Here is a 27,980-nt window from a genome sequence, read left to right as displayed (position 1 = left end):
GGTCAGTTTGTCTTTTATGCAATGTATACAATCTCATGCATGCATTCACAGAAAGACAAACTTTGAGCCGAGTTTGCTGATTTCTCAGTCAGCAAGTTCCTACTGCTAACCAATCAAAACTCGGCATCTCATCAGCTTCAAAAGCGAGCAATGGTCAAGCAGGTCCTCCCACTATCGATAAATGAACATTCTTAATGTTCTAATGTTTCGATTTTTCCTTGGCAATGCATCTTCGTTGTGGAGGCAATAAGCACTGTTTAAGCCCCAGGCTAACGGTCACAGCTCTGATGAGGCGTATTGCCCTTATTAGGTCTAGGCAGGGGGAAAATCTACCGCGCGTGGAATCTAATCCTTTTCGCGACTCAGTCACCGGGGGCATTCGTCCCCGACAACTATATCACGGGGCCAGCCAGTGTCTCATCACACTAACAGCTGTATCCCACTGCATCCGCCGTGGACCGGCAGCCGCGCTTTCAACTCTGATTTCTTTCCAAGACTAACACCCCCCAAACCCCCTTCCCTCCCCCCCCCAACCTCCCTCCCTCCCTCCTCCTTCCCCCAGAGCTGGAGAATTGCAAATTACGCCGCCCCATCAGATGGAGAGACGCGCCGGCGGTGCAGCGAGACCCCCCGTGGGGCTGGCGCTAGATGAAGTGAGGCTAGGCTGCGGATCCCACCGCACCTTCCACCTCCTGCTTTACCACTAATCTCTCCCTGGATTACATCCCCTAAGGTATGCTAGGCGGTGGTGGGGGACACCGTGAAGGGTTTAACACAAGGCCGTTGTATCCTGGCCTCCATGTTATCCCCGGGCACCCGGGGGGGGGGCCCCGATCAGACGGATCAGGACACACTTGATCATGAGTCTGAATGCGACACCTGCGTACCGGGTGTCTGCCGTCTGGCGGGCTCTGTGCTCTGCGGATGCGTTCACCCATTTCACAGCTCAGAGACTCCGACACACAGGTTAAAAAGGGAAAAACCGCCGGAGACAATATGTAAAGAAGACATAAAGAAACTACAATCATCTTTTCCAATCAAGCTGCTTTTCCATGCATGGATATTACACATTGAGATTTTTCTTACCATCTATATAAAAGGGCTATGCGCGGTACGCACCATGTGACAAACGCACAAACAATGCCGGGAATGGGAAGCTATTCCGAGTATTGACTAAACCAAACATGGGGGGGGGGGTTGGGGGATACAGATAACAATCTGACACCGCAATGTCAAGCATAAGAAGTACCAGTCCTGATGATTTAGCAACGCGCGTTTGAGGTTGCTAGCAGCGCTCGGATGTCTCATCAGTGTTGTGTGCTGTGTTGTGTCAGAGCACATCTTGGTTGTTGTGAGGAATTACCCAGCTCAAGTTATTATCTTATCTCACACACACACACACACACACACACACACACACACACACACACACACACACACACACACACACACACACACACACACACACACACACACACACACACACACACACACACACACACACACACACACACACAAAATGGCACAGGTTGAAATGAACCTTATCTAACATAAACAAGAAGGGGAGCTGCGGTTTGCATAAAACGTGCCAAGTAGGCACACTTTGTTTCAGAGTTTCCAGTCGCCGCTATGCTTCAAAGTACGCTTGACGTTCGCACGCTTGTACATTCGTTGTTTTTTAGTGCAGAATCTCAAAGGCAAATGTTTGCAGAGTTGAATGGCCCAGCTCTCAGTAAGCCTTGATCTGTTGTCCGGCGTGGGTGTACGACCTCTCTCTGCGTGGCATAACGTCCGTCAAACACCGACAGATGCCTGGAAGCACAGGTGACTGTGAAAACCAGCTCTGTTTTAAAAAAAAAGGGAAGAAACAACATGTATGCATGTTAGAATATTATGAGCTGAAAGGGTGAAAGAAAATGGCGAGGGGAGTCTATTCAGTGGTAATGTCCACGGAGAAAAGACTGAGAAGAGAAAATCGAACTGAATGCTGGTTAATGACTAGGAAAAAAGTTCAGGTCTTGAAGATGAGGTGTAAGATGCAACATCGATTCGGGTCACAATCTTCAACCTTTGATGCCTAAAAACCGATGACAGGATCAAAGGCAACAACTGTAGTACAAAGACGCTGAGAGAGAGAGAGAGAGAGAGAGACACAGAGAGAGACAGAGAGAGAGAGAGAGAGAGAGAGAGAGAGAGAGAGAGAGAGAGCTGTTCAATGGACTGAGGAAAAGCCTTTCTCCCAGAGCGGGTGCCTCCATCACACCCTCCCTGCCCAGAACTCAGCACAGATAACAGGAACTGTGGGGATACACAAACACGCATCAAGCCCTGTGACGCGCCTGAACGCACAGAAACACACACACACACACCCTCAGAGTATTAAGCATCTATGCATTCACATACATTCAACCTCTGTAAATTAGTTTATTTTATTTAACTAGTGCCTTTATACTAGTACTCCACATGCGACTTAAAGCGTTTTAAACATTATGCTGCTGTTAATGCTGCTTTCTGGTATTGCTATAATTAATCTATTTTGCCTTTTCTTACTTAAACTGCACTGAGAAGCCATGCTAAATTGTACCCGAGTATAATGACAAAAGATAATTATTTTTTCTCTTTTTTCTATTATATTCCATGATGATCATCATCATCATCATCAGAATGTCATTTCAGACAAGATGATGTACACCCTGTGTGTGGAAGATGACAAAGAAATCTGGAATAATCTGACACATGTGAAATCCATTATATACATCACAACTGACACTAGAGTGCACAGAATATTAAACCACCTGGCTTATAGAATTACACAAAACAAAAGCTACGATCCCCTCACCCCTGCTGACAATGTAAATCAATAAAAAACTACAATCAAATTTGACACACAAAATTCAATATTTGGACTATTGAAATGTTAATTAATGATTCATATCCCACCAAGGCTGCATATTAACATTTCTTAATCACATGTATAACCTGGCCTTGTCTCCGTTAACCAAAGACCACCCGTTTTGTTTTGTTCTGTCTTTAAAGCAGCTAATGTGCAGGGCCAGGTACACACTGTATGGAAACCAATCCCAGCCCCACCACACACACACACACACACACACACACACACACACACACACACACACACACACACACACACACACACACACACACACACACACACACACACACACACACACACACACACACACACGAGATGCAAAATACAGAGTACATTTTAATTTCCTTATTTCGCATCCTCATTTCACCTCACGAAATAAACTGTAGGAGTGATACAGCACAATACACTCGGTGCTCTCATCTGCTCCTCTCCCCTAGGGAGAGAGAGGGCCAGAGGGCGGAGGGAAGGAGGGAGGGAGAGTTAAAGCTACATAAGGCCACATGGACCCATTTGTTCCAGATCCCGGGTCTGGTGTTGTGGGGAAACAGCTTCATGTTGCAGTTCGAGGCCCATAATTAACTCACGGAGCGATGAGGAAGGAGAGGTCGGGGAACATCAAAGCGGGCGGAGCGCCTTCCCAGCGAGAGAGTTCAAACACATAATGGGAACGGGCTCGCCATTTCATTGGCCTATTAAATCACTGCTGTGACTGACCATTCGGCGCCGGCTAAACTTTACAGAACAGTGCCGGTGGTGGAATACGTGCAGCCAGTAATGGGGACAAGGGAAAAGGAGGCGTTTTATAGGCTCGGATAGGATGGGCAATCGTATGGGCGTTTCAGCCGCCAGAGGATAATTAAATAGGAATAACGTATAGGTTGGTATTCCTCACGGTCCTGTAACATAACCTCCTATGCACGGCTCCGACATTACCTCACTATTTCTGAGGACGGACGAGACCAAGGAGCAAGTATCCAGCAAAACGCAACTACTACTAATAAACATCCTTATCCTCAGGGAGGGAGTTCTGCAGTGTGTGTCGATGTCTTTATGCACGTGTTCAAGCAAACCATGCAAAGCGTGCTACTACCTTCACCTGTGATGAGCGCCTCTTGATCATTGCGTGACACACACCCCCCCCCCCCCCAACACGCACCGCGGCTAGAGCACCATCCATAATGTGTTTTTTCTCCCTGCATCTGCAATGTTCAGCGCACCGCCCATTAGCCACTTGCAACGGAGCCAAAAGAAGGCCGTTCAAAGTAATCAATTTGCTGTGCAGTGTTACCGAGACTGGAGATCTCCGCCTCCATCACCACCATCGGCAGCTCCACCTACACCACCGCGGCTGCTGTAACAGCTATTCAACATGATGAAGACCGCGGTGCAACCGGGGGATATTATTAATGCATGAATTGAAGCCCAGGACTCCGGCTCTGAAGCCTGTTTATTTCTCTTTACACAGTGCTTCACATAAGAAGCATGATCAGAAGCCTGAGCGGATTCCTTTTGTAAAAGAAAATCATCGGAGGATGTGCAACAAAAATGACTTTGTTGTTCAAGTGCTTTTTAAACAAAGCTCACAGAAAGATCCCTGAGGGATGGTGCGTGCATGTGTGTGTGTGTGCGTGTGCGTGTCCATTGTGATATAAACTGCAGGCGTGAGCCCATTCAACCTCACGTCCGACCCCGTCAGGCACAGACTTCACCCCCACTAATCAACTGGGATGAGTTTCTTTTGAGGTGTGGGGGGGGGGGGGGGGCAGTGGAGGGAACCATACAGTAGAGGATGGCAGGAAAGGGGAGTGTGAAGATGGGAAAGGAGGAGAGAGTATGGAACGCCGAGGGGGGGAGAGAGTATGGAACAGTGAGGGGGGAGAGAGTATGGAACGGTGAGGGGGAAGAGATGATTGGGGGGGGGGGCAGGTGGTAGGGATGCATGGAAGAGGGTTGAGGCAGCCCTGCGGCCAGAGCTCTACGTACAGAGCAGAGTCAACGTGGTCCAGGCTGCACCAGGAGCCAGCTGCAGGCAGGAAATACAGAGGCTAGAGCACAGGGATGGTGGTGGTGGTGGTGCATTTCAGAACATGTTGACGTAGGGTTTGGGTAAGGTAGTGCCCAGTTAGGTTTGAAGCCGCCACAGCGTCTCAACCACTACTGAAAGTGGATTGTACACTACTAAAAGTCTCTCTCGAGTCCTCTCAATATGGGGGAATGGACAGACCCTGTATTCCCCACGTCCCTTGGCGCTGACAGGGTAATACGCCGGTAATATGCGCGCCCCCCCCCCCCCATCTGCTCCCTTTCTAGTGGGACTGTGAACCCGCACCCCATTCATTGCCCTCGGATCACCGCAGTCCTTCCCCCGGTATCAAGCAATTAAACCCCTTTCCCTGTAACCTGGGGAAAGGGGTACTTTCTCTGCTCCGCTATGACGTGGACAAAAATAAATGCAGTCCTGGTCCTCACGTGAAGATGCTGTGTGCAGTTATCGCTCGCACGCACGCACGCACGCACGCACGCACGCACGCACGCACGCACGCACGCACGCACACACACACACACACACACACACACACACACACACACACACACACACACACACACACACACACACACACACACACACACACACACACACACACACACACACACACACACACACACACCTCCTTCAACCTTGGAGGAAACAAATAAAAGTAGCATTGAAATCCCATTTGCGGGCTTGAACAAGAAAGACACCTAAAAATATCAGTGGCAGAGGGATGGGGATACTGTAAAGGGGAGGATGGGCAGGAGTTTGTTTTGATGGATAGCTGCAGAAGGCTGCAGACACATGACTATAATGGTGATAGATGAGACATAGGTAGAATGAGAGATTGTGGAGGAGAGAGGAAAGCATTCAGGACAGTGTCTCTGTGTGTTGGCGTGTGCGTGAGCGTGCGCGTGCGTGCAAATTCCCTGCGGGAAAGAAAATGGAAGCAAAACCGGCAGCAAAAGTATGCGAGGCCAGCCGACCAAAGAGCAAGCGAGACCTTTTAATCCACGGGGCCACGGAGAACAATCAAACCCTTAATGAGCTGGTGTTCCGGGCGGGAAACTTGGCACACGCGCCTCACCGTTGGACAGCAGGAGGAAACTCAATATTTCTATCCTCTGCTGAGAAGCGAGCTCCACAACGGTCGGGTCCAAACAGACCCTTATACAGCGGCTTTTCCTTTCATCAAGGTATATAAATGTAACTGCCAGTAGATATTAAAGGCAGTGCCTTTTATTGGTGCTTTAAGTATTAATGAAATAATAAATCAATGTTTCACTTGAACTAAAGTAAACACACACACACACTCACACTCACACTCCGCTTAAATGTAGGGTAGGTAATTGGAGAAAGCTACAGTAAGCCAAAAAAAAAACAATACTAAAATCACACCCCTCCCTCTTGGCCTCTCTCCTGGCCTCTCTCCTGGCCTCTCTCCAGGCCTCTCTCCAGGCCTCTCTCCAGGCCTCTCTCCAGGCCTCTCTCCAGGCCTCCCTCCAGGCCTCCCTCCAGGCCTCCCTCCAGGCCTCTCTCCAGGCCTCCCTCCAGGCCACCAAAGCCACGCCCTCAAAACACAAGGCAAGCACGTTAGCTTCAGCAATAGATCTGCCTAGGCTCATGGAAGATTACGGTCATGAGAAATGTAGCATGTAGCCGGGTAGGTTGGTAGCTAGACAGATCAGCAAATACAAAAATAAATTGCCTACCCTTCTTTAAAAGAAAAAGACAAATGTTGGCATTGAAGTCAACACAATTAATTTCCCCTGAAGATTTACATATGCATGCTGCTGTACCTCGGAGGCAGAACGGAGGCTTCCATTGCTCATCTACCTCCACATTTAGTCTCCAACACCCCTGGTCGTTACTCATTGCACAGCCAGAGTTGTTTTTGGTGTGAGCAAACAAGGGGTACAATTCATCTACGTTCATTTCTTTCCACTGTTTCTTTCCCCACAGAAAAAGGAGAAAGAAAAAGGTGTCAGGTAACGAGTAATGGGTCAAATCACCCTGTGGGGTGCTCTTTTCCGTTTTTACCGTCTGTTCAGCTCAACTTGAAAGTGATTGCTCAAATGACACACAGCTAAGCGACAGAGGAGAGCCCGCCCTGTGGTGGCCTGCTGCCACTGGGACACCACAGGTAGACAGGCCCAGCGGTTGTGAAATTCCCCGTTCACCAACTGCAAAACAATAATTAAAACGGTCACCTTGTCCTCAAATGACCTTTGAATACTGTGCACACACACACACCAGAAACTCAAGTACGGATACAGGGAAAAGCAATTTTATATTGCATATAATAATTAATAATAATAATAATAATAATAATAAGTAATAAGTAAGTAAATAAGTAAATAATATTTGCCTATTGGGACAAACATTCAAATGGTCATCTTCACCAGAGATCACTTATGTTTTTATTGTATTTTCTATGTAAATATAATACTGTATTGAAGATTAATTCAGGCAATGTCATTCTTAAGGGTAATAACACATACACGTATTCACACAGTTAAACAGAGGATAAAAAAAAATATGAAAACTGAAAACAAAGTGTGTATATATTTTAAATGAATTGATATAAAGCAAACTGTACCCGAAAATAACTCAAAGTATAGATCAACGTGAAGGCACATAACATGCGATGATTCACACTGAGGTTTGTCATACGAGTGAGTGTTTCCACGCGTCGGCAGCAGATAAACAAGTGGCATGATTTAATGTCCTGCCAGAGAGGATGTGGCGCAGCGCTCCCAAAAGCAATGAACCTCCACTGCCATCACCGCCGCTCTTCAGCCACAGAGACAGCCAGCAGCAGGTTCAACCGTTTACCCAGAGAGCCCTGCCGCCTCTGCACGGCAAAGCAAAACACTGAGTGGGATTCAGTGTTTCATATTCATTACATCACGCCAGATGGGAGGACCATTAGCCCGGTCCCCAGGGAACGCTGGGAAGTAAGTTAGGTAGGATCCACGCAACAACAACCCAACAACAACAACATAACTGACTTCTGACTGGATCCGTAGTTACCTTTTGCAATTTACTTTCGGTCACTTTGTCCATTCAGAGTTTCTGTTGAAAAACTCAACAATAAAGTTCAAATTTAAGATAGGCTGAAACCTATCAGGGAGCACAATGAGCATGAAAAAAAAAACTAATCGAAAATGCTGGTTTTCAGAAAGTTGTAATAACCCCAAATAATCTCCTGAATCGTCTTATCCAGCGCAGAGAAAAACACCACAACATCATCAGCTGTAATGAATCAGCTGAAACTGATGATAGGCACCAGCATTATCAAGATGTACGGGGGAAACGCAGGAGAGAGGAGATGATGTCAATTAATTAGAGTGTACATCCAACAGCAACAACGATCAAACAGCCCCAGTGTCGCAGGCACGGCGGGAAAAACAATTCCCCCGATCAGCGTATCAGTCATGTTCGCCGTCACGATCCATCTAACCCATTAGCTCTTTCTGCGCCAGGTTCACGCAGAGGTGCACGCTGAACACAAAGGGAGCGTGTGGTATTAATTAACAATCAACAACAGTTTCTTTTTTCTGAAAGGTTCCCTCAGTCTTGAATGTTCCCTTGATGTCCTTAGGACTCCAGAACCCAGAACGTTGTCGTTGTCTGCAAGTACGTCAACAGTATGCGTACGAAGTAGGAATTATAATGAGAGATCTACGGAGAGGCAGCGGATCGGGGTTTAATGACAAAGAACAAAACTCAATTAGGAGCCAAGCATTCAGCCGTCCTCTGCAGCTCCTACTTTTGGCAGCTTCCTAAAGCCGGCAGCACACTAGAAAAGAAGTTGGTTTTTTTTTTTTTGCAGCAAGCCGAGACCAAGTAAGTTCTCTGCGGACAAACTTGTTTCATACTCTATATGCAGTGTCAGACAAGCGGTGTGTATGTGTGTCTTTGTTTTCTCCTCAATGATGTTCTTTGGTTCTTACAGCCTCGTCAAACTCAGTTTCTGCACAACGGATACGGACTGCTTGAGGGTGATGAGCTTCGGGTACAACACACTTTGGATCTAATTGGTTCTCTGTCTGGCGAGCCAGGGTAGGCCACATCGGCGACATCAAAAAGTGCTGAGTCATGAAATAAATATGAGTAAGCAGAGAGAGTTGCAGAGCGTGTGACATGTTTTTTTTTGGAATCAGAGCGAACAAGGCTGCCTTCATGCCCGGGGGCGATCGTGTGCATCGGTGATCGAACAACAACTACATCAGAGCAGGTTGTGAAACAAGACTTGTTTTGAGCCACAGCACCTGAAATGTTGCATAGGCTGAAGCGCACACACACACACACACACACACACAACTATAGGGGGGAAAAGCAATAACATTGTACTGTACCCAAAGGAAGCAGACTTCCACTTGCGGCAGGGAAAGCCTCTCCTGCTGCCGGACACCATGTTCCCTGGGTTCTCCATCACTTCACCGGGCAGCGAGGCGTGTCTCCTGCACAGGAAACACATACTTTAGGAACAACAAGCCTATGTTCGGTTTTTTCCAAGGAAACGAAGGACACATCATGTTTAACGGTGACTTGAGGGAACACAGTGGACGTGAGAAGTGTGAACTCAATTGCAATTAAACTCATCCATCTCGCCCTCGACACCTTTTTCATGTTGAGGGGTTTTGTGACTTTTACGACATGGGGATTTTTACCATTTCATTTTTCCCCCCTGCAGGGTACCTAAGATCATAAAGCACACCAGTGTGAGCTGCCATAGCGGTTACAGCAAAGCACAGAGCCATATTATACTACAATAGTAAAACAAGTATTATTGTATACAATATATGGTAATAAAAGTCTGAAGAGAACCAAAAAGTTTGTTATTACCCTACAAAAACAAATAACACAGACTGAATATCCTCCTACGTGCTTACTTATAGAGATATCTGCATCAAGATGGCCTTTGGATGAAAAACAAAGACTTCTATATTTTTTTATTAGGGAGCAGTGCCAACTCCCACCAGCCACCTTTTTAGTTGGCGCTGCTCTGGCATTTCCACAGAGATACAATTCTCTGTGGGAGACGATCAGTCTGGGGACTTGGGTGATCTTCGCCACCTGCCTGGTGCGGCTGTGACACGCCAGCTGTATCTCACAGCCGGCACAGGCTGCATTATTTTCAGCACTTCCTTCTGGTGAAAAAAACCCCACTAAATACAATGGGTGTTTCAGTTCACCTGTTTCACTTCATTATGGCGAAGGCTTGTTCCCTAAAAACTGTATTCAAAACCCTATTCAGACACTCACATGTTTACGGCCTTCCTCAAAATAGATTTTGAACATGAGCAAGTTTTGAACATAAAAGGGGCTCATAAAACAGAATTTCTCTCTGCTTTTTGCCTTTTGGTAACTTTTGGTTTATTTCCAAGAGAAGAATACTTACTATACAAACTCAATACAGAGTGGGAATGAAAAAAGACATATGAGCATATAATCACAGCCCCGCACAGAGACCCTGAATGGTATTAGCAGCTAATGGCATCATGGCTAGTGCCACACTCTGCTGTTTCGGCTTAATCAATTATTCATTTAAAGAAATGCTAATGTCTCTCTGTACTCGGGCTCAGAGGGGAGCTGTGAACCTTGAACAAGGCTGAATGTATTTATGCCAGGTTCCTATTGGTGGGTTCTGAAGAGACGAGCGAGCCAGGGAGAGAGCGAGAACAATAACTTTTCAGATCTGCTAGCACTGCTCGTTATTCACACAACATCACGTCAGTTCACAAACCGAAATTCCACCTCCAGCTAAAGAGGGCGAGGAGGACCTTCTTTAACTCCCACCCCAACATAGGACTCCTATGTTATCAAGTTCGGTCCAATCGAACGCCGGGTTATGTTAGGGTTGTTGTTACCAGGATTAGAACCATACTTGCGGATTTTAAATCGGGCTCCAGCCACGTGGGCCGATCAACAGAGGAACACTCGAGGACGAACGCGGCTGGCTCACTGCCTAGCCTCTCTCTCTCTCTCTCTCTCTCTCTCTCTCTCTCTCTCTCTCTCGTTTGAGGAGCATCGCTCTCCATGGCAACAGGAGACGGACGAGGAAAACAAGAGGAGTTGACGGGCTCGCATGGTGGAGCCTCGAGAGATCCTGAGAGAGAGCTAGATTGGTCCTGAGACTCTCCGTGGATGAGGATGATGATGAGGCCATGACATAGACGGGCACGACCCTGGAGGGAAGCCGTGGCCCCGGCTGTATTACATTTCTACAGTGATGACAAGGACGGGTCAGCCCAGCTTCACTCACCATGGTAACCATGTCTCGTTAATGCCAAGCGGCACACAACGGCCCTTTTCCATACACGAAGGCCGACTTGGCTGCATTCGGTTTGACTCTGAGCGTCTTGTTGTGATAAGGATTTGCATCTTCATAGCAACAAGGCCAACCGCTTGAGGGTGTGTCTTTAACTAATGAAGCGCTCGTCTTTAAATCGATGACACAACAACACAGTCCCTATTAAGTTATCAAGTTTGTTTCAATTTCTATGCGCTTATATTGTGGTTTCCGACAAGCCATTTTGTTTTGCAAGCATCTCAAGTTGGACGATATTTGATATTTGCTCATATCATCCAACTACAAACACTGCACTGCACTTCTATTTAAACACTTTTGATTTGGCCTGTATAATTATAGTAACAAACGATTAAAAATCAACAGTTCAACAACAGTTATTGTATTTAGCGCATATTCCTGAAAGACGAGAGAGACAACGTCTGGCTCCAAACAGCCTCCGGGGCTGACGTAATACTGACCCGCGTGGAGGCGGTTTGGTGCGCTGTAGTGCGGAGACGGAGACGGAGTCCACTACTCGGCACAGCTCACTGCATTTAAACAGCTGTCAAGGACGCTACGTCTGTATTTATAGCAGGCTATGGATACTACCCTCACTGCAGTGAATGAAAACAAGTCGATGGGAAGTTCAACCCGTATCCATACAGCTTTTGCACCTCAATCTATAAACAAGAATTAACGTAGGTTTACTTAATCGTGTTTAGTTCTATAAAATGTGACTACATTTCTATTGCATTGTTTTAGCATATGATGCCGAATGGATCCATGTTGGGATTGATTGCAGATCGCCCCTCGTGTTTGGACAAGGTCCGGCTAGTGTGACCTACACCATCATCACCATCATCACCACCGCCACCACCGCCACCGCCGCAGCAGCAGCCATGAGGGCCAAAGCTCTCCATTCGTTTACCGCTGTCATAATAAGGAGGTTTTATAATGCCTTCTATTTGTGTCTCTCCCCAGAGAGTTGGGAGAAAATAACAGCCACGTGCAGCTGAGAATATTACTTATTATTTATGTTTGCCTCCCTTGTCACAAAGCCAGAGCAGCACTGTGGTAATTCAACGTGGCCTGCCCTCCCTTTTGCCCCCTGTGGTGGAGAACTAATGTTCGGAAAATAAAAGAAAAAAGTGTGCATGTGTGTATTGTTCCAGCCCTCTAAGGCAGACAGTGTATGGATAACAGTTGCATTAGATGCCTCCATTCAATTCTGGTCATTTACATTGTCAAAGCTATTCTAAACAGGTAAATACATACAAAACCACACACCTTTAACTGATGAATAGTTAGGCTCATGGATACAGTGTTATAACCAGTATCAAGAGTCACACAACACTTCTACAACAATCTAACCTGCAAGAGTGCTGCTTATCTAACCCTTTACAATGCTTCTATGTTACTTGCCATGAGCCTTAAATCTCACTTGTGGAGGTTGTAACAGTTGCAATGGTGGTATCATTGGCATTGTGCTGTATGTGTAACAAAACATCAAAAAGGTTTAATGACGTTTACTTTCACTCAACTAATTCACTCATGAGGACACGATTAAATTACCGTACCATATTAATTTTGCCCACCCACCTCCATTGCCGTTAACAGGTGAGATAGTTGCAAAAAGAGCAATCACAGCTATCCCCCTCGTTAGTTTCCTGCATTAACAGGGTCGATAACACCACCAATTTTTCTATGTAGGCTATAAAACAAATTCATACATTTTCCTGCCCATGTGGCTAGTTATAACTGAATGAATTTTGTCGGCATGAAGTCATTAAATAACAATTACACAAAAGCACAACAAGAGAAAAGGAGGAATTTGGATCATTAATGCGATTTAGCTAGTGCTCACCGGTTCACAGCCATGCAGCTCTAACAATCCCTGAATGAAGCCACCCGTTTAGATTACAGAGTAAACCTGTTGTTTATTCCCCTGTCATTAGCCTTTCCAGTATGAACATATTCTTACTTCCCCAACAGTTAGCCAACCCACACACACACACACACACACACACACACACACACACACACACACACACACACACACACACACACACACACACACACACACACACACACACACACACACACACACACACACACACAGAAGTAAAGCAAACCTTTGGGGATATTCCGTATTTCTATAGCTGCTGGGAAGTCCAGAGGGCTCTTTGTGTTAACAATAAACTTTGAACAGGCTGGCTGTCTTGCATTATGAAGATGCATATAAACCAAGCCAGGGGTACTATTGTTATGACTTTGAACCTGCAGTGTATCATCATTACGTTCACCAAATTTAGATTCTATTTTAAACTAGGTTTCAAGAAACTAAAAACTATTTGAAAACAGAAATAAATTCCGCTATAGTCTAGTTTGAGTAATCACTGTGGTGGCAATCCCCAACTGCTAAATTGACCTCTCTCACAGTTAAGTTTGCTGCAGCACATTAAGGAAGAATACAGAACATTTTTAACAGAAATACAGGAGTGCAGCACATTTGACCATAAAGGTAGAATGAAGAACATTTTTAACAGAAAGACAGGAGTGTTGGCAATCTAAAGTCACTTGCATATGCTAACATACGCTTACATACCGTACAGGACAGGCAATGTGACAAATTTGCAAAGGCGCAGTCGTATCTCCTGGCAAAATTTTCCACATTCTTCAAGCTCACAGATATCCATTTAGGGGAAAAGATTATAGCTAACATCATACTTGTCAGACATAACCTTTTGTTTGTCAGTCCAATTTTAATTTGTAGATCAAATGTTAAGAAACAATTATGGTTCATGTGCATTATACATTGATGGTGAAGTGACCAATCTTAACATGTTGACATACCTGACCATTCTGGACACATCACATTCAGACCTGAAAGAAAAAAAGAAAAGGCTTTGGTTAAGTACTTGTCATTGAGGCAGGTTATACAGTAGTTCACAAAATGCCTACAGAAGAGATGTATATTTATCTTTCTATGTAGGTAGTAAATATATATAAATGATGTCAGTCACAATTGTGCAGAATTGTGCACAATTCTAATACAAATTGTACAACAAATCATTTGTATTGCTTAACAGCCGCTTAAAACCTTTGTTGCATCAGCTAGAAAAGCATACACTTCAACCCTTTCATAATGCCTCCGCATTGTGTAGTCTGGTGTATCCACATCCACAGAGCTTCAGACTGCAGAGGAAAGACACCGGCTCTTTGTTTTATCTTATCTGTGAGTTTCCCAATGATCGTTAAATAATGTTGGCCCAATCTCATCAGCCCAAGCTGTTCTACCTTGCCTCTGATGTGATCCACTTTGAAGCTTAAAAACAAAAGTATATATGTATTTATATATTAGGCCTTTATAGAACATTTCAAAACAACCACAGACATATTTTCTGTCTCTGCTTTAATGAGCAGCAGGCTCACACAAACAGGCACCCCCGCTCATTGAGTTGACGAGCATACTGCTGCTGGGTCAATATAATGCAGCGGAAGGGTGAGATTCATTGACACACATACCAGTACCCACAGCCAATGGCAATTACTGAAAGTATTGATCTGCTCATATCCTACGCCTTCCTGGTTAGATAAAAAAAAGACCAAAGTCACACCAAAGCATTTTCCTCAGATCATCTTTTGTTAAATGAACAAGCCGCTGGCAGTGAGGCAACGCAGTGGCAACCCCCCCACAGAGTTCAGAGCAGTGTTGCCCATCACTCAGCATCCTGACAGTGACGGGGAGGGGGGGGGGGGGCTTGCAGCATTGATCAGAACCCTGGACAGCTCCTCTCACGCACAGAAAGGCCAAGGATGGCCATGTCCTATAAATCCTGCCTTTCAGCACAGGGCCGCGGATGACCGCAGTGTTTAGCAAGACTTTATCAAACCGTTAAGAACGGATGACAAACTGCCCGGCCTGTCAGGTTGGTACACGGCCGCGGGACCTGAGATCCGTGTTATGATGTTGTAGTGGAAGGCAATCACTCGCATGTCCTCCCGTCTCTTATCTCTGGATTAGGCGGGAATTGCACCGCAGAGAAGTGGTTCATATTGAAAATGATGTGAAGATCGTTATTCTGTGAGCATATTCCCCATGTCAAGAACATTTCCTTACCTTTATTACTTCACTGCAATCTCTTTTCTTTATGGGAATGCAACTGTTCCCACATAGATAGGGCTTCAATAAAACTGAATCAACGATAAATCATTCCCCAAATGTTTGGTCCGGCAAAAGCAATGCAATAAAATAACAAGAATAATGATTGAATTTCAAAACACATTTCTAGAAGGACCTGCATAATGTACAAGATGCTAATTAGTGTAATCTTAAAATACTTTCTCATGTGTATTTGGCCAACAGAGCAGCTGCAGGGGTGCAGTGAGGTGCATTCCACAAACTGCTTTAATAATGCATGAAATGCCAGAACCCATTGGACATATCATTTTACACCGACTTTTATTGGCCTTGTGATTGGTGGCTACCACAGTGGTTCCACACAGGGAGAGCAAGCCTCAAGGGACAGAGCTGTACCTTCAATCTGGAAACTTCCTGGAATCTTGTAAGTCCGCTATCTTTCCTGTCCACATTCCACAAACTGCTTCATGGAAGCAGGAAGGACAGACTGTGTGTGTGTGTGTGTGTGTGTGTGTGTGTGTGTGTGTGTGTGTGTGTGTGTGTGTGTGTGTGTGTGTGTGTGTGTGTGTGTGTGTGTGTGTGTGTGTGTGTGTGTCCCCTTCATGGTCCGTCATTGTCTCTCTCTCGTTTTTCCCCTCGCTGCAGCCCTATCTGCTTCCTGTGACCTCCGTGGTTCAAAGACGGCGAGGCTGTGGGTGTGAGGTCATCCTGCATGCCACTGGAACAGGAAGTGGGACACGTCACATGCTACCTCCAAAAAAAAAAAAAAAAATGTAAATGCTGATTCCGCCTTTATCATTCTGCCTCTCTGCAACATGGACTGCAACACGATATGGCTGTGAAAGTGCATTAGCCTGCATTCTTATTTTTAAGATGGCCTTCCTTGTTTTGGAGTCATTGAAATCCAATATGGCCATACTTTCACTTGGAGGTGTTTACACAGTCAAGCGCTGGTTGAAGTGGTTTCCATCGTGCTAAATGTCACACTGACATAATAATAAAACGCTTTACCCAAAAGCTATTTTTTCCTCAATTGCTTATTTCTGTGTTCGTCTTTTATTATGGTAAATGACCGTAGTTTGTCTTGTTGTTTGTTTGCTTTTCTCTGACTAGGTGATACTAAGCAAACGGCTTCAAGTTTTTTGTATATTCACCGTCTGAATACACCAGCAAGAGGGAGTTTAAGAGAAGAGATAATGATGTGTGTGGGTTGGTTTTACTCTCCATGGATGAAAGATACACTGAGCAAAGGAACGGGCATGGCTTGCATTAAGTTACCTAATGTCTTATTTGTGCAAGGCTGTTTAACCCACAGTAAATACAATCATTTGTTCCATTATGAAACCTGCAAACAGAGGACGTGGACGATGTGCATGTAAAAGATACTTTGCTTACCAGTGCATAAAAACGTTGGCTTCACTACATCTGCAATACCATAGAAGGCTTACATGTTGACCGAATACCTCAGATTACAACAACAAATATTTCCCTCTTTTCAAGCAACAAGAAGCATCCCCCCCTCTCCGCCTCTCTCTCTCTCTCTCTCTCTCTTAAAACAAATGTAGATCAGATTCAAAACAACACTTTCAAGTTTGGCCATTTTGAATCACCAACAAAAACTTCTCTTCTTTTTCATGCATCATATATTCATTCATATTTTTCATATAAGCCGTTTTCTAGGACAAACAAACAGTGCAGACCAGCTTTATGGGACATGGAGGGCCTCTTTCTGGAGGTAGGTAAAATATCACACACTAAAATGTTACACAATCCAATCGCTAGCTACTGTGTGAGCTGAATACACAACACATAAAAAACTACCTAAATTTCTCCTTCAGCCCGGCTGCATTCCTGAACATATTGCTTGGATTTAGAGCAGACCACTAAATCCCCTGTAAAGGCCAAAGTAAAACAGCTCAAAGAGTCCTGTCTGGCCGCAGATATACAGAGGCCATGGTCGCTGGTGAGCAATAAGCCCAATTCTCTATGGTTACCAGCAGGTCAGACTTATTTTACATGATTCAGATGTATGAGATAAATATACAGAAATACCAAAAATACAGAAATACCTTCTACCCCAGATCAAGTATCTAGTAGCGTCTGCATACGCGTATTTGTACCAAATTTTTTTGGCACGGGTCCATGCATACCGAAAAAAGAAAAAAAAATTGATTATCACACTGTGAGTGTCTTGTCCTTGTATCTTCAATTGTATTCAATGTCTTTTCATGTGTGTAAGGCATTTGTTTGATACAATTTTATATATCAAATCAACTAAAAAAATAATAGTTTATTAGTAGTAGTATTAATAAAAATACAATTTTAACCCTGCTGTACCGAAAAACATACCAAACTGTGACTTAAAAACCGAGGTACGTACCGAATCGTGACTTTTGCATATCGTTACACCCCTACAATCGACCATCCGCAAAACCCATAGTGTGGATCTGAATTGAAAAACTTTCCTTAACGAAGGTGAGAGGACTCTAAGGTTCGTATATGTGCATGCGTGCGTGCTTTTGTGTGTGAGAGAGATGCGTGTTCCTCATTCATGTTAACAGACTCTTGCAGCTTGCTGCAGCTCAACCAAAATTCACACAGGCATCCACAAAAGTTGGTTGGCAGAGAATAGAGAAGCCCACTTCAGTGTCTCTACAGGTATACTACACTAGCCATTCTCCCTGATTCAGCAGCTGCATCAGCTGTTTCAGGGCACCAGGAGACAGGTCATTTGTTTGAATGGACCATATGTGAGTCTATGAGTTTCAAGAGCCTTTAGGCATCTGGATCACAATTAGACATGATAACATGAGATGCCTGAAGGCAACAAGAAGTAATGGTTGGAGATCGTGAAAAAGGAGTTCAACTGTGTAGCACCACGGGTGCATGTGATGAATGTTGAAAAAAAATGCAGATTAACAAAAGTAACCAAATGTAAACCAATTCATTGTACAGGCATTTTTTTCTGTAGCATTTTAAATCGTGGGAGTTTTGAAGGTTACAGAAGAGAATATTATATCAGAAAATTGGCATGAGGTTGGCATTATTGAAGCCTCTTTCACAAGAAGCTTTGCAACTTTTTTGCAGCTTTTCAAAATATATATATATATATATATATATATATATATATATATATATAGTATATACACTTTCATAGCATTGAGACGGCCCGGAAGATTATGTCATCCTGAACCCAGTGGTTTTGAAAGTGGATGCCATTTAATGAAATATGAACACATATAACGTATATGTTACATCAACATAAATAAAGTCAAGGTAATTAAGTGAACTATTAGAAGAGCTTAGCTTGGGGGCCAATAGCAGCCTCCTTGGCGGTGCCACGCGCCCCCTCCTGTGGTGTGTCCTTTACCCGTAATTTACTTTACTAATCACCCATTAGACAGAGGTAAGAGCTGTCATTAGAGCCATCATTAGCTAGCAGCATGGGGACGCTACCGCTACATCAAAGAGCAAATACAAACACCCTGATGGGGGCGGGGGGGTGTACAGTTTCACTGCTGTATTATCCCTCTCTCTCAAATGCTGCCAGGGAGGGAAGCCGTGAGAGAAGCAGCGTCTGCAGGGGTGCAGCTCATTAACAGTGGAGGCAGCTGTCGGTGCGGGGGGGGGGCACGTCTTTTATGTGCACGTTGCAAATCTTCTTCGGCCTTTGCTGGAGATTTGTAGGTGGGCCCAGATTGCAAATCATCCCAAGTAGAAATTAATCTAGCTGTGGGATTTCATTAGGGTTTTTTCGTCCGGAGATCCTGCGGTGGTCATAAATCTAAAAAAAAAAAAGGCCACACAGATTGTTCAGCATATCGCTGTGTGAAGGGGTGGACGCCACCAATCACAGGAAACAGGATTCTTTCATGGGCTATTATACCTTGCAGGTAGCTAAGGGGGTACCTGAAACCCATGCTTAAGCGGCCACTGTTGTGACTGGCTTGGGGAGGAGAGTTGTATTAAAAGCTGTTCATCTATACTCTCCGCATTCAAAGAGACTGAGTGAGGGCGCCGGATGGTTCTGTGAGACGAGCAGTCGAAAGGCGTGAGGACACTTTCTGTCATTCAAACCAAAAGACAAAAGCAGCACGACTTCTCCCGGGGACTTCTGAAGAGGGAAGAACTCGGAAGAATCATCAAACCAGTGTGACACAGCGTGGTGCATTTTGTTACTCATTTGGGTTCATTGTTATGCATATCAGATCATGAGTCACACAAATCTTCAAACTTTTCCTTCTGATCTGTATCGAGATTTTCCGAAATTGGGAGATGCCCAAACCCTGCCATAATATAGGAGCCATTATCAACATTATTAACATGATTAAAAAGCCAACTAGAGCTGAATACTGCTTTTTCAAAACTGTGTTCCCTGAATAACAACTATTATTTAATCAATAGCTCCTGTTCAGCCACTGAGCACTCTTTTTAAAATCACTGTACCGTGCTATACACAGCGATACAAATTATATATTTTTTTTATAAATAGTGGTATGCATGTAAAGAAACAAACATTTATAGACATTACTCTTAGCATCTTCAAATTTAATAAATATGTTTTATCAAACATAGCTGCACCCAGTAAATCAACACGTGTTAGCTGTGAGTTGCCATGCATTTCAAATTTATGTAATTTCCATCACTTCCTCCATACAATATGTTCCTGTTCTGTTGCCTTTAATGAGTCAATCAAATGCATTCATTCCACAGAAATTTAGCAGAAGAGATTCTCAAAGGATTTGCCAGATTATTCATTAATATTTCACCAATCAAAAGAAAACGTCTTAAATTATTGCGTACTGGATCTCAAAGCAAACTTTAATGTATTGCTCCTGTCAAGAGACCCACAACACAATATGTACAATTTCCCAGAGCGGAGCTTCAACTTTCTTATGGGTTTCAATGAATATTATGGTTCAAAGGGTTGGATCCAATTACCAAGTATTATCGCAAAGTAGCAGATGCCAATGGATATCCAACAATATTGTTGTGTGGAAGATCATCTTAAGCTTATGGCTCTCGAATTGACGCAGAGTCAGCCCCTCAACACCACCATATTGTTGTTTTGGTCTTTTTTACTTAAATGTATAATTTGTATTTTCTGTCAGTTGTAGTTTGTTGATGTGTTTGTGGTTATGCTCTCTGTCTGCTCCGTTTGCAGAAGCTTGACGAAGGCTTCGGAGAGAAAATTTAAACTAACAACGACATCAGCACTTTGTCATCTACAAGATGACAAAGATGAGAAAACAAAGATGAGAAAACATAATGGCAGCCCAGAAGTAATTTACAGTCTGTTGGTTACCTGAGAACTGGACAGAATGCTGGATTGGAGTTGGCAGCTTCCTCCAGTCCTCACGAATAAAGACATGAAAGTGCTTGCACACACCATTCTACTCAAAGGGCAAAAGTTCAGAAACAAGTGGCTCCAGCAACCACCAGTCACTAAAGTATTTGGCAAGAAATGTATAAACCAATTTATACCTGAGATTAAACCCCCGGATGATTTTGACAGTTTTCATCTCGAACACACAATATTTGCTGGCCAACGCCTTGCATTACAAAAACTCAACTCCAAAGTGGACTAAGGGGAGTAGAAGCCATAGTCTGTAAAGTGTTATGCGGGCTGTCTATACTAGCTGCAAATTGTCAGCATAAATGCTCTGAGGGTGCAGAGCTGACATGGCAGACGACTCCAGAGACTGAACAAAGAGGAATTTAATTATGTATGGTAACCTGTAAACGCCATAAGGCCTTTTGTAGTTTTGGTTGGCTTGTGTAATCCTTAAACAAAGCACCTTGGAAGCAAAAGTTAAGAACGACTTCAAATGCACACCTGTGTCAGCATCAGCAGATTTCAGTCCGGTCCAGTGAGCCGTCTGAACCCTGCTTATACGTCCATCTGCATTCTGCCTAACTAGTTCCTGTGGGAGAGCTGCATCCAAGTATAGGAAAAGCTTATGGATCCACTCTGTCAGTGCGTAATGTTTCGAAATACTGGCAGTCATGTGGTTTGAAAACCTGCCTGACTATGTTACCCACAAGTCCTCTCAGCAGAATCCATAGAGGTATGGGCTGACGGTTGACGTGGCAATACAAGCTGTGTTATCAGAGATGACGCTGACATTTTGTTCTTTGTGTTTGTTTTTCAAGGGGCAGAGTATTTTGTTTGGAAAACAGTTCAAGATCGCAGGTCTCCATGTAATGCAGTCAATGTCCAGCAGCATGCCAAAAGAAGAATTTACTAGAAGAAGTTTTTACTAATCTGCCAGACATCATCAAGCAGCACTGAATGGCCTCAGAGTCCTTATCTGCCATACATTCCCTTTGAACTGAACTGGGTTGTCTTGGTACCAGATAAATGCTGTCTGTTGAAAAATAGTATCACAATGTTCTGCTGCCAAATTAAATACACCTGAAAATCTAATTTTTGTAATAGACCTAATTTTTGGCAGATTCCTATAAAGTAACTCATAGCAAATGTTTTCTCCTGGGAGTCACGTATTTCCTTTCTAGCAAACGACAGGGAGACCCTTAGCTTCTGAGCCTTCTACGTTTCTGCCAACAACAAATACAACTAGGCTATTCACAAAGACATACTGTAGCTTTAGTCAGCAAAACACGTTTCTGTGATGTACCAGGTGTCTGCTTTCTTAAAATATCCTTGTTAGGTAACTTTTCATGCGTAAGGACAGCATGGCTTATACGCAGGGATGGTCCGTTTAGTTTGACTGCCTTGCTGTCGCTTACCCAATCCGTTCAGGAGAACGCCGAAGGCCTTCTGTACATTTCGACGATGTGTTTTAGCCACTCCGACAACAGGATGGCGTGGGGATTGGTTTGATGCGTTTTTGCTGCCATTGGCCTTGAACAAAGAACAAACACGCTGTCCGGCCTTGTGCTTCAATCGAGCCGCAGCGATTATGTCACTTATGCAAACAAATCGTGTCTGGTGAAAGAACAAACACAGGTGGTTCAACAAACTGAGTGCTGCTGTCCCACTTAGCTGTAACTTTAGGTCTTCAAGTCACGATAATCAAATAGGTGGCCAGTAACGATTTGCCTGGTAATAATACCGCCTACATCAATTTATTTTACAAGCCTCCGGAATTGTACAATAAAGACTGTAGCATTGCTTTAAATCGCTTCACATGTTAACGTGACTTTTCTGACTCGGGGAGCCTTGATAAAACTGAGCTTGGATTAATAGTCACATTTCATCAAGTTCATAAAAATAAATTCAGTCAGCTTGGTATCCTCTTCACAGTGCGACAGACCTATAAAAGACAGGAAAATGTGCAGACAGTGTGACCATGAAGGCCGGGGAGGGGGAGAGAGAGGGGGTGGCAAGAGGCAGCGGATGACAGAGGCTCAGTTTCCCAGACCATCACGTCGTAGACTTTACCACAGCACCAAGGTGAGATGTACACAGGCCGCCACTAAAAAGGTCAGAGTTAAAGTGCACACTAATCTCAGTCTGGTACCCTCTCAAAGTGTACTGACACACTGTCCATGAGTCATCCACATTGATTTGCTGCCAGCGATATGCATGACACTAACATGGCCCTGGGGGGGGGGGAAAGGTCAAGCACGGACAGGGGGTCTCGCGCGGACACCTGCAAGAGGCCAAGCGTCTGCGTAGTTGGTAAGAATACTGGGGTCTTTGAACACAGCTGCTGGGGTGAGGAAGGGTAATCCATGTTTATCCCAAACCTTATCTCTGGGTAGGAGGTGGGTGTTAACACCACTCAGCCCTGGTCCTGATCGATCGTACCTGGGACTTCAACCACTGGCTGAACAGGGCCCCAGACTAAACATTATTTTACTTAGAAAAGATTGCACACCAATGACATTCCCCCAATGTGTGTGTGTGTGTGTGTGTGTGTGTGTGTGTGTGTGTGTGTGTGTGTGTGTGTGTGTGTGTGTGTAGGCTACAGCATATCGTCAATGATGATCATTAAACAATTTGTTGCAAAGCACACTTGAATCTGCTCCATTAGCTAACCATGTTACGCGTAGGCACTCTTACTAAACGTGTGTCACAATTGATATGCAAGTCTACCTGATTTTTTGTAACTCTCGGTAGGCAGACACAATAACCGAACCGGGACAGTTTGTTCTGAATTGGCCAAATATGTATATTTCTTGCCAATAGCTAGGTGGTATCGAAAAGTATTTATTCCATAACCTACGATCGTTTCCAATTACAAAAAAAAAAAACACTGATGTGGGCAACGCAATCTCTTACTTTTCCTGGTTGACATGCTCGTCGATGGATCCCAGAGTGACCAGGCTACCGGAGCTTTGCAGCAGCCTGCAAGTTGCCAGATGCCGCTGGTACTGGTCCTTGAGACAGGCGTTCTCCGTACACAAGTCGGACACTTGCTGCTCCAGCTGCTCAATCCGATGCCTCTGTCGCTCCAGTAACTCCTGCTGGGTCTCAATGATGTTATCCAGCTCCTTCAGATATTCCGCAGCCCTGGTGGGGTTTTCCGTCGGGCAATCCATGGTTTGATAAGTAGCGTGTAGGAAACCCCTGTAGAATCACAGAAGCCGTGCCGCCAGATAAGGTCTAGGCGCAAAACATCGAGAGGACACGTCCTTTACGCCTCGCCATTGTTTTCCACAGCGTTCGTTTGACGGATGGGGAACACTGACCCGGCTTTCAGCGCAACCGCATTTACACTAAGCAAAGAGAACAGAACTAAAGCACTACATTCAAATGAAGTAAAATGAACGGCATGATAGACACACAACGGAGCATGTCAACCAAGTACGACAAATATGACTATATATCACTTTATTCCTAAGGAATCGCTGGTCTGGTAAAGTCCGAGCGTTGTTCGTTGCAGAAGTATATTTCTTATCTTGAACGCCACGCTGTTCGCGTGACTTTTGGTAAACAGAGGCTGCTGGTTGGCTCGCAGGTCTTGGGGGCGTGGTCTTCAAGTTTGATGGAGCATTGGACGCTGCTGCATGGTAATATTGAATCTGCAATGCGCGATGCATTAAGAAAATAATAATAGGTCCTATAAATAAATAAATAAATAAATATATATATATATATATATATATATATATATACATGTACTCCTCAGCATTTCTATGACTTTATTGCTGGAATTAGACAAGACACAAGAAAGTAAAATATATATATTTTTAAAAGATAAACATTTTTTAATCTGTCTCCCGTAAATTGTCAGAGGACCCAGCATATGGACTAGGCTACTAACGGTTCAATACGTTTTAATAAAATGTAGATCCAATTATATGTTGACTACACTGGAATAAACAACAATAAACAACTACTGCAGGAGGCCTGTCAGGTAAGTCTGCACGTCGTCGTGCTTTAAAAAGGGAGACTGTGACGTCTTTTCCATGATAGTGGATGAGTAAAGTCAGGGAAATCTTGAGCAAATGTGATTCAGCAATTTCTGTCTCTCCCTAGGTTGAAAATGGCCCCAAATGAGCTGCTCAATAATGCTCATTAAGCATGCTGACTGAAATCTTACAACTTAATTGAATGTAGCAACGACCCTCTAGGGTAAGTACACCACTTGCCATGAGTAGGAATAGGATTTATGTCGAGGACCGAGACAGTGTACATTGTCCTGCTGTCTGTGACCGTGGCGCTGTTATCTAAGACTTGATAAGCCAATGTGAAATATCAGAGACACACACTATCACTTTCTAGAGACGATGCTCCTTTCTCCTGGAACACATTTTTTAATGCAAAACTAAACCATTATAGTAGCCTAGTCATGGACTGATATGGACTTGGTTGATCAGGATGCCTCACCTTCTACCTGCTCCTAAATGACATGTATTAATTTACTGACCTTTGGATAACATTTTCTGCTCAAATGATTAAACAGTACCTGAATGTGAGGATATTAAACTTTATGCCCTGGAGAGACACAGAGTAGGCATGTGTGTGCTATGGATTACCAAGTCACCCCATTGCTTTATGGGGAGGAGGTTTTGGGAGGTATTTCCTATTTTTGCTACTTTCTATTCTACAGTTGTGCTACGGATGCAACCTGGACCAAAGGAAGCGCCTTAAGTGCAGGTTTACTCCTGTCGCCTCCTCCTGATCCCTGGTGGCAGGAAGTCAAGGATGTACCAAGAGCATGACCCCCCCCCCCACACACACACATGACACACACACACACACACACACACACACACACACACACATATACACACACCCACACACCCACACACATGACACACACACACACACAGGCATCGTACCGCCCATATAGAAGACCGGCCTCCATGCACCTCCTGAACCAGATAAAAGCAGGGGGGAGTGTGTGAGTGCTGCTGCTGCATCCCAGATGCCACACCACAAGCTGGCTGTTGACTCTCGCTGACTTCCATTGTTAAGTGGCCTGGCTTGTTTGGTGTCATTACTTCCCGCCTCCACAAGTGCTGTGTGTGCTTGTAAGAGTTATTCGATTGATGGAGAGCAGAGGGGGGGGGGGAAATGGGGCAATGCTTGCAGCACTGCAGCAGTCCCTTGTGAGCATTTCCACCCAAAAGATACGTTAAAATCAATGAGGGCCTCTTGTCCCTCAGTCGACTGCGCGGGGTTAGGCAAGGCTAAGCCCGTAGCGTTTTAAAAGTTGTACCAAACCCTTCCTATCGCTGTGGGGCGATATGAAGAAGCGCTCTTGGTCGTATAAATCCCCAAGGGAGGAGACGTTTGAATGGATATGCCAAGTATTATGACAGCCCCTCTGGCTCCCAGAACGGTTTGGCTGCGGGAGCTGAAGGGGCAGACGAGCCTAGAGAAGACGGCAGGCGATAAAGGCACTGTATTCTCCTTTATGTTAGGAAGGGAGGATGGATAGTTTTTTCATACTGAAATACACCACCGCATGGATGATCGATACTGTACTATCATTCCTAAACAACAAGACTCTAAAAGGCCTTCGATTAAGATGGCCCATGATTCAACCTTTTGTTTTCAATACATCCTTCTGAAATGGATTTCCTTTATCCAGACGAGGCCACCCTCTTCCCAATCTCCTTTAATTAATATGCGATAACCATGACAAACTGCTACAGTAGACACAAAGGTCAATACATGAGTTATACATCTCAGTGGGTTTAGGAAAAAGACAGAGCTTTTCCCTTATTTATCTAGAGATCTCTGTGTAATATGTCCTGCGAAGGATGTCTCGCTTGTGTTACCTGGTCCCGCTGTGATACAACAGCATCTTTACTATTCCTGTCAGGTCTCACCGTCCACATTCATTGATCGTCTCCACTGGCTGGGTATAGTACCTAGTAACCTCCCTCTCCACCTTCCCTCCGTTACCTAGTATCTAACACAATGGCTCTCATTGAGATCGTTTGACGGGCCGGCTTTTCCCCTTCACGTCTCAGAAGAATAAATGAAACGCCACTTTCGTTTTGAGACGGACAAATGTACTGATGAGCCAAACATATACTGTGCATTGATGTTCCCTTTGCCCCCAGTGAGTCACACCCACACACATGAATCCAGTCGTTGAACAGGAGCCCTGGATCCGTCCCGGTGTCCTATAGTCATGTAGTGGGGGCAAATTGCAGCCTCCCCCGCCCCCCCCCCCCCTCCGAAGCAGCAGCTATTCTTCCAGGTGGTTGGCGTTATCACACAACACTTAACACACTGTCTTCTTCTTTATTAAGCGGCCGACTGAACAATCTACACGGCTGTCACCTCCACCTGTGGTTATTTCTTCATGACAAATGTTATTTTTCAGGTGTCAGTAGGGGTAGGGTCTTAATCTGTCCGGAAAGAAAAACTATATTAGAAACAATGAGGATGGGATGTGTATTACCCACAATGCTTTTCAAATGCAATGCAACATTCAGAGGTACAGATTTGGAACCCCCCCCCCCCACACACACACACACACACAAATCTCCCACATAAGAGAATGAAGGCAAGGCTGGGTAACTGTGTTTGGGATTCATCACCCTCATTGCGCATTGCAATTACATCACTCCCTGAAAGCGGTGTAGTAGCAACCATCTCCATGCACAGTGTCAGCGAATACAAATGAGCCCAGTGGCCAAAGCCTCCACTGCCATCAGCGCCGTCCAGGGTACCAGGGCAGGCAGATGGACGGGGAAATATTTGATCAGTATTGTCAGACCTTTCGACGCGGTGCCCCAGGGAGTGTTTCGGTGTGAATCACAACCACTTACAGTGCTCACAGATTGTGTGTTGAGCACCAGAGTGATGCGCAGTGTTACTGGTCTTTAGGGGCAGATATCAGGGAAACAAACGAGCTGGGTGTGAAGCAGTGTTGTTGTGAAATATAAAAATAGCATTTTAGGTTTTGATCTCCAGAAACAGTGCGGATAAAACTCGTTTAACTGTGCTTTTAAAACGTTTGTAATGTTTCTCCATAAATACTATGTGTTAAAGTTGTGATTGACTGTTGTGATTGACATGCACCATTATCTAAAACATTAGACAGAAATATTCAAATATTATAAATATTTAAGTTTATAAATGTTACACAATTTACATCATTCTCTGGAATATCTGACTGTATAAGCATTGATTTTACATCCAACTCTTAATTTAAAGACATACAAGCATGTTGTAAAGGACTAA

At 44.5% G+C, this 27,980-nt stretch overlaps 1 protein-coding gene across 4 annotated transcripts in view; it reads right to left on the bottom strand.

Annotated features, from left to right (window-relative positions):
* The window catches only part of LOC311360062 (IQ motif and SEC7 domain-containing protein 1-like), an 84,083-nt gene extending 59,875 nt beyond the window's left edge, over positions 1–24,208 (bottom strand). For 3 of the 4 annotated variants that reach the window (XM_084480143.1, XM_084480144.1, XM_084480149.1), the window contains exons 1-3: positions 23,613–24,208; positions 14,077–14,106; positions 9,287–9,391 (exon numbers count right to left, since the gene is read on the bottom strand). In XM_084480143.1, the coding sequence (XP_084336269.1) occupies positions 9,287–9,391; positions 14,077–14,106; positions 23,613–23,872 (395 nt within the window). In that variant the 5' untranslated portion in view covers positions 23,873–24,208. Of the gene's footprint in view, positions 1–9,286; positions 9,392–14,076; positions 14,107–21,200; positions 23,560–23,612 lie in introns of those variants that run through there. The other variant, XM_084480145.1, reaches the window with a different exon arrangement.
* Positions 24,209–27,980: the final 3,772 nt, after the last annotated feature.

Source organism: Micromesistius poutassou (assembly GCF_964030765.1).
Source record: "Micromesistius poutassou genome assembly, chromosome: 15".
NCBI classification, from domain to species: Eukaryota; Metazoa; Chordata; class Actinopteri; order Gadiformes; family Gadidae; genus Micromesistius; species Micromesistius poutassou.
This window is presented reverse-complemented; position numbering and strand designations above follow the sequence as displayed.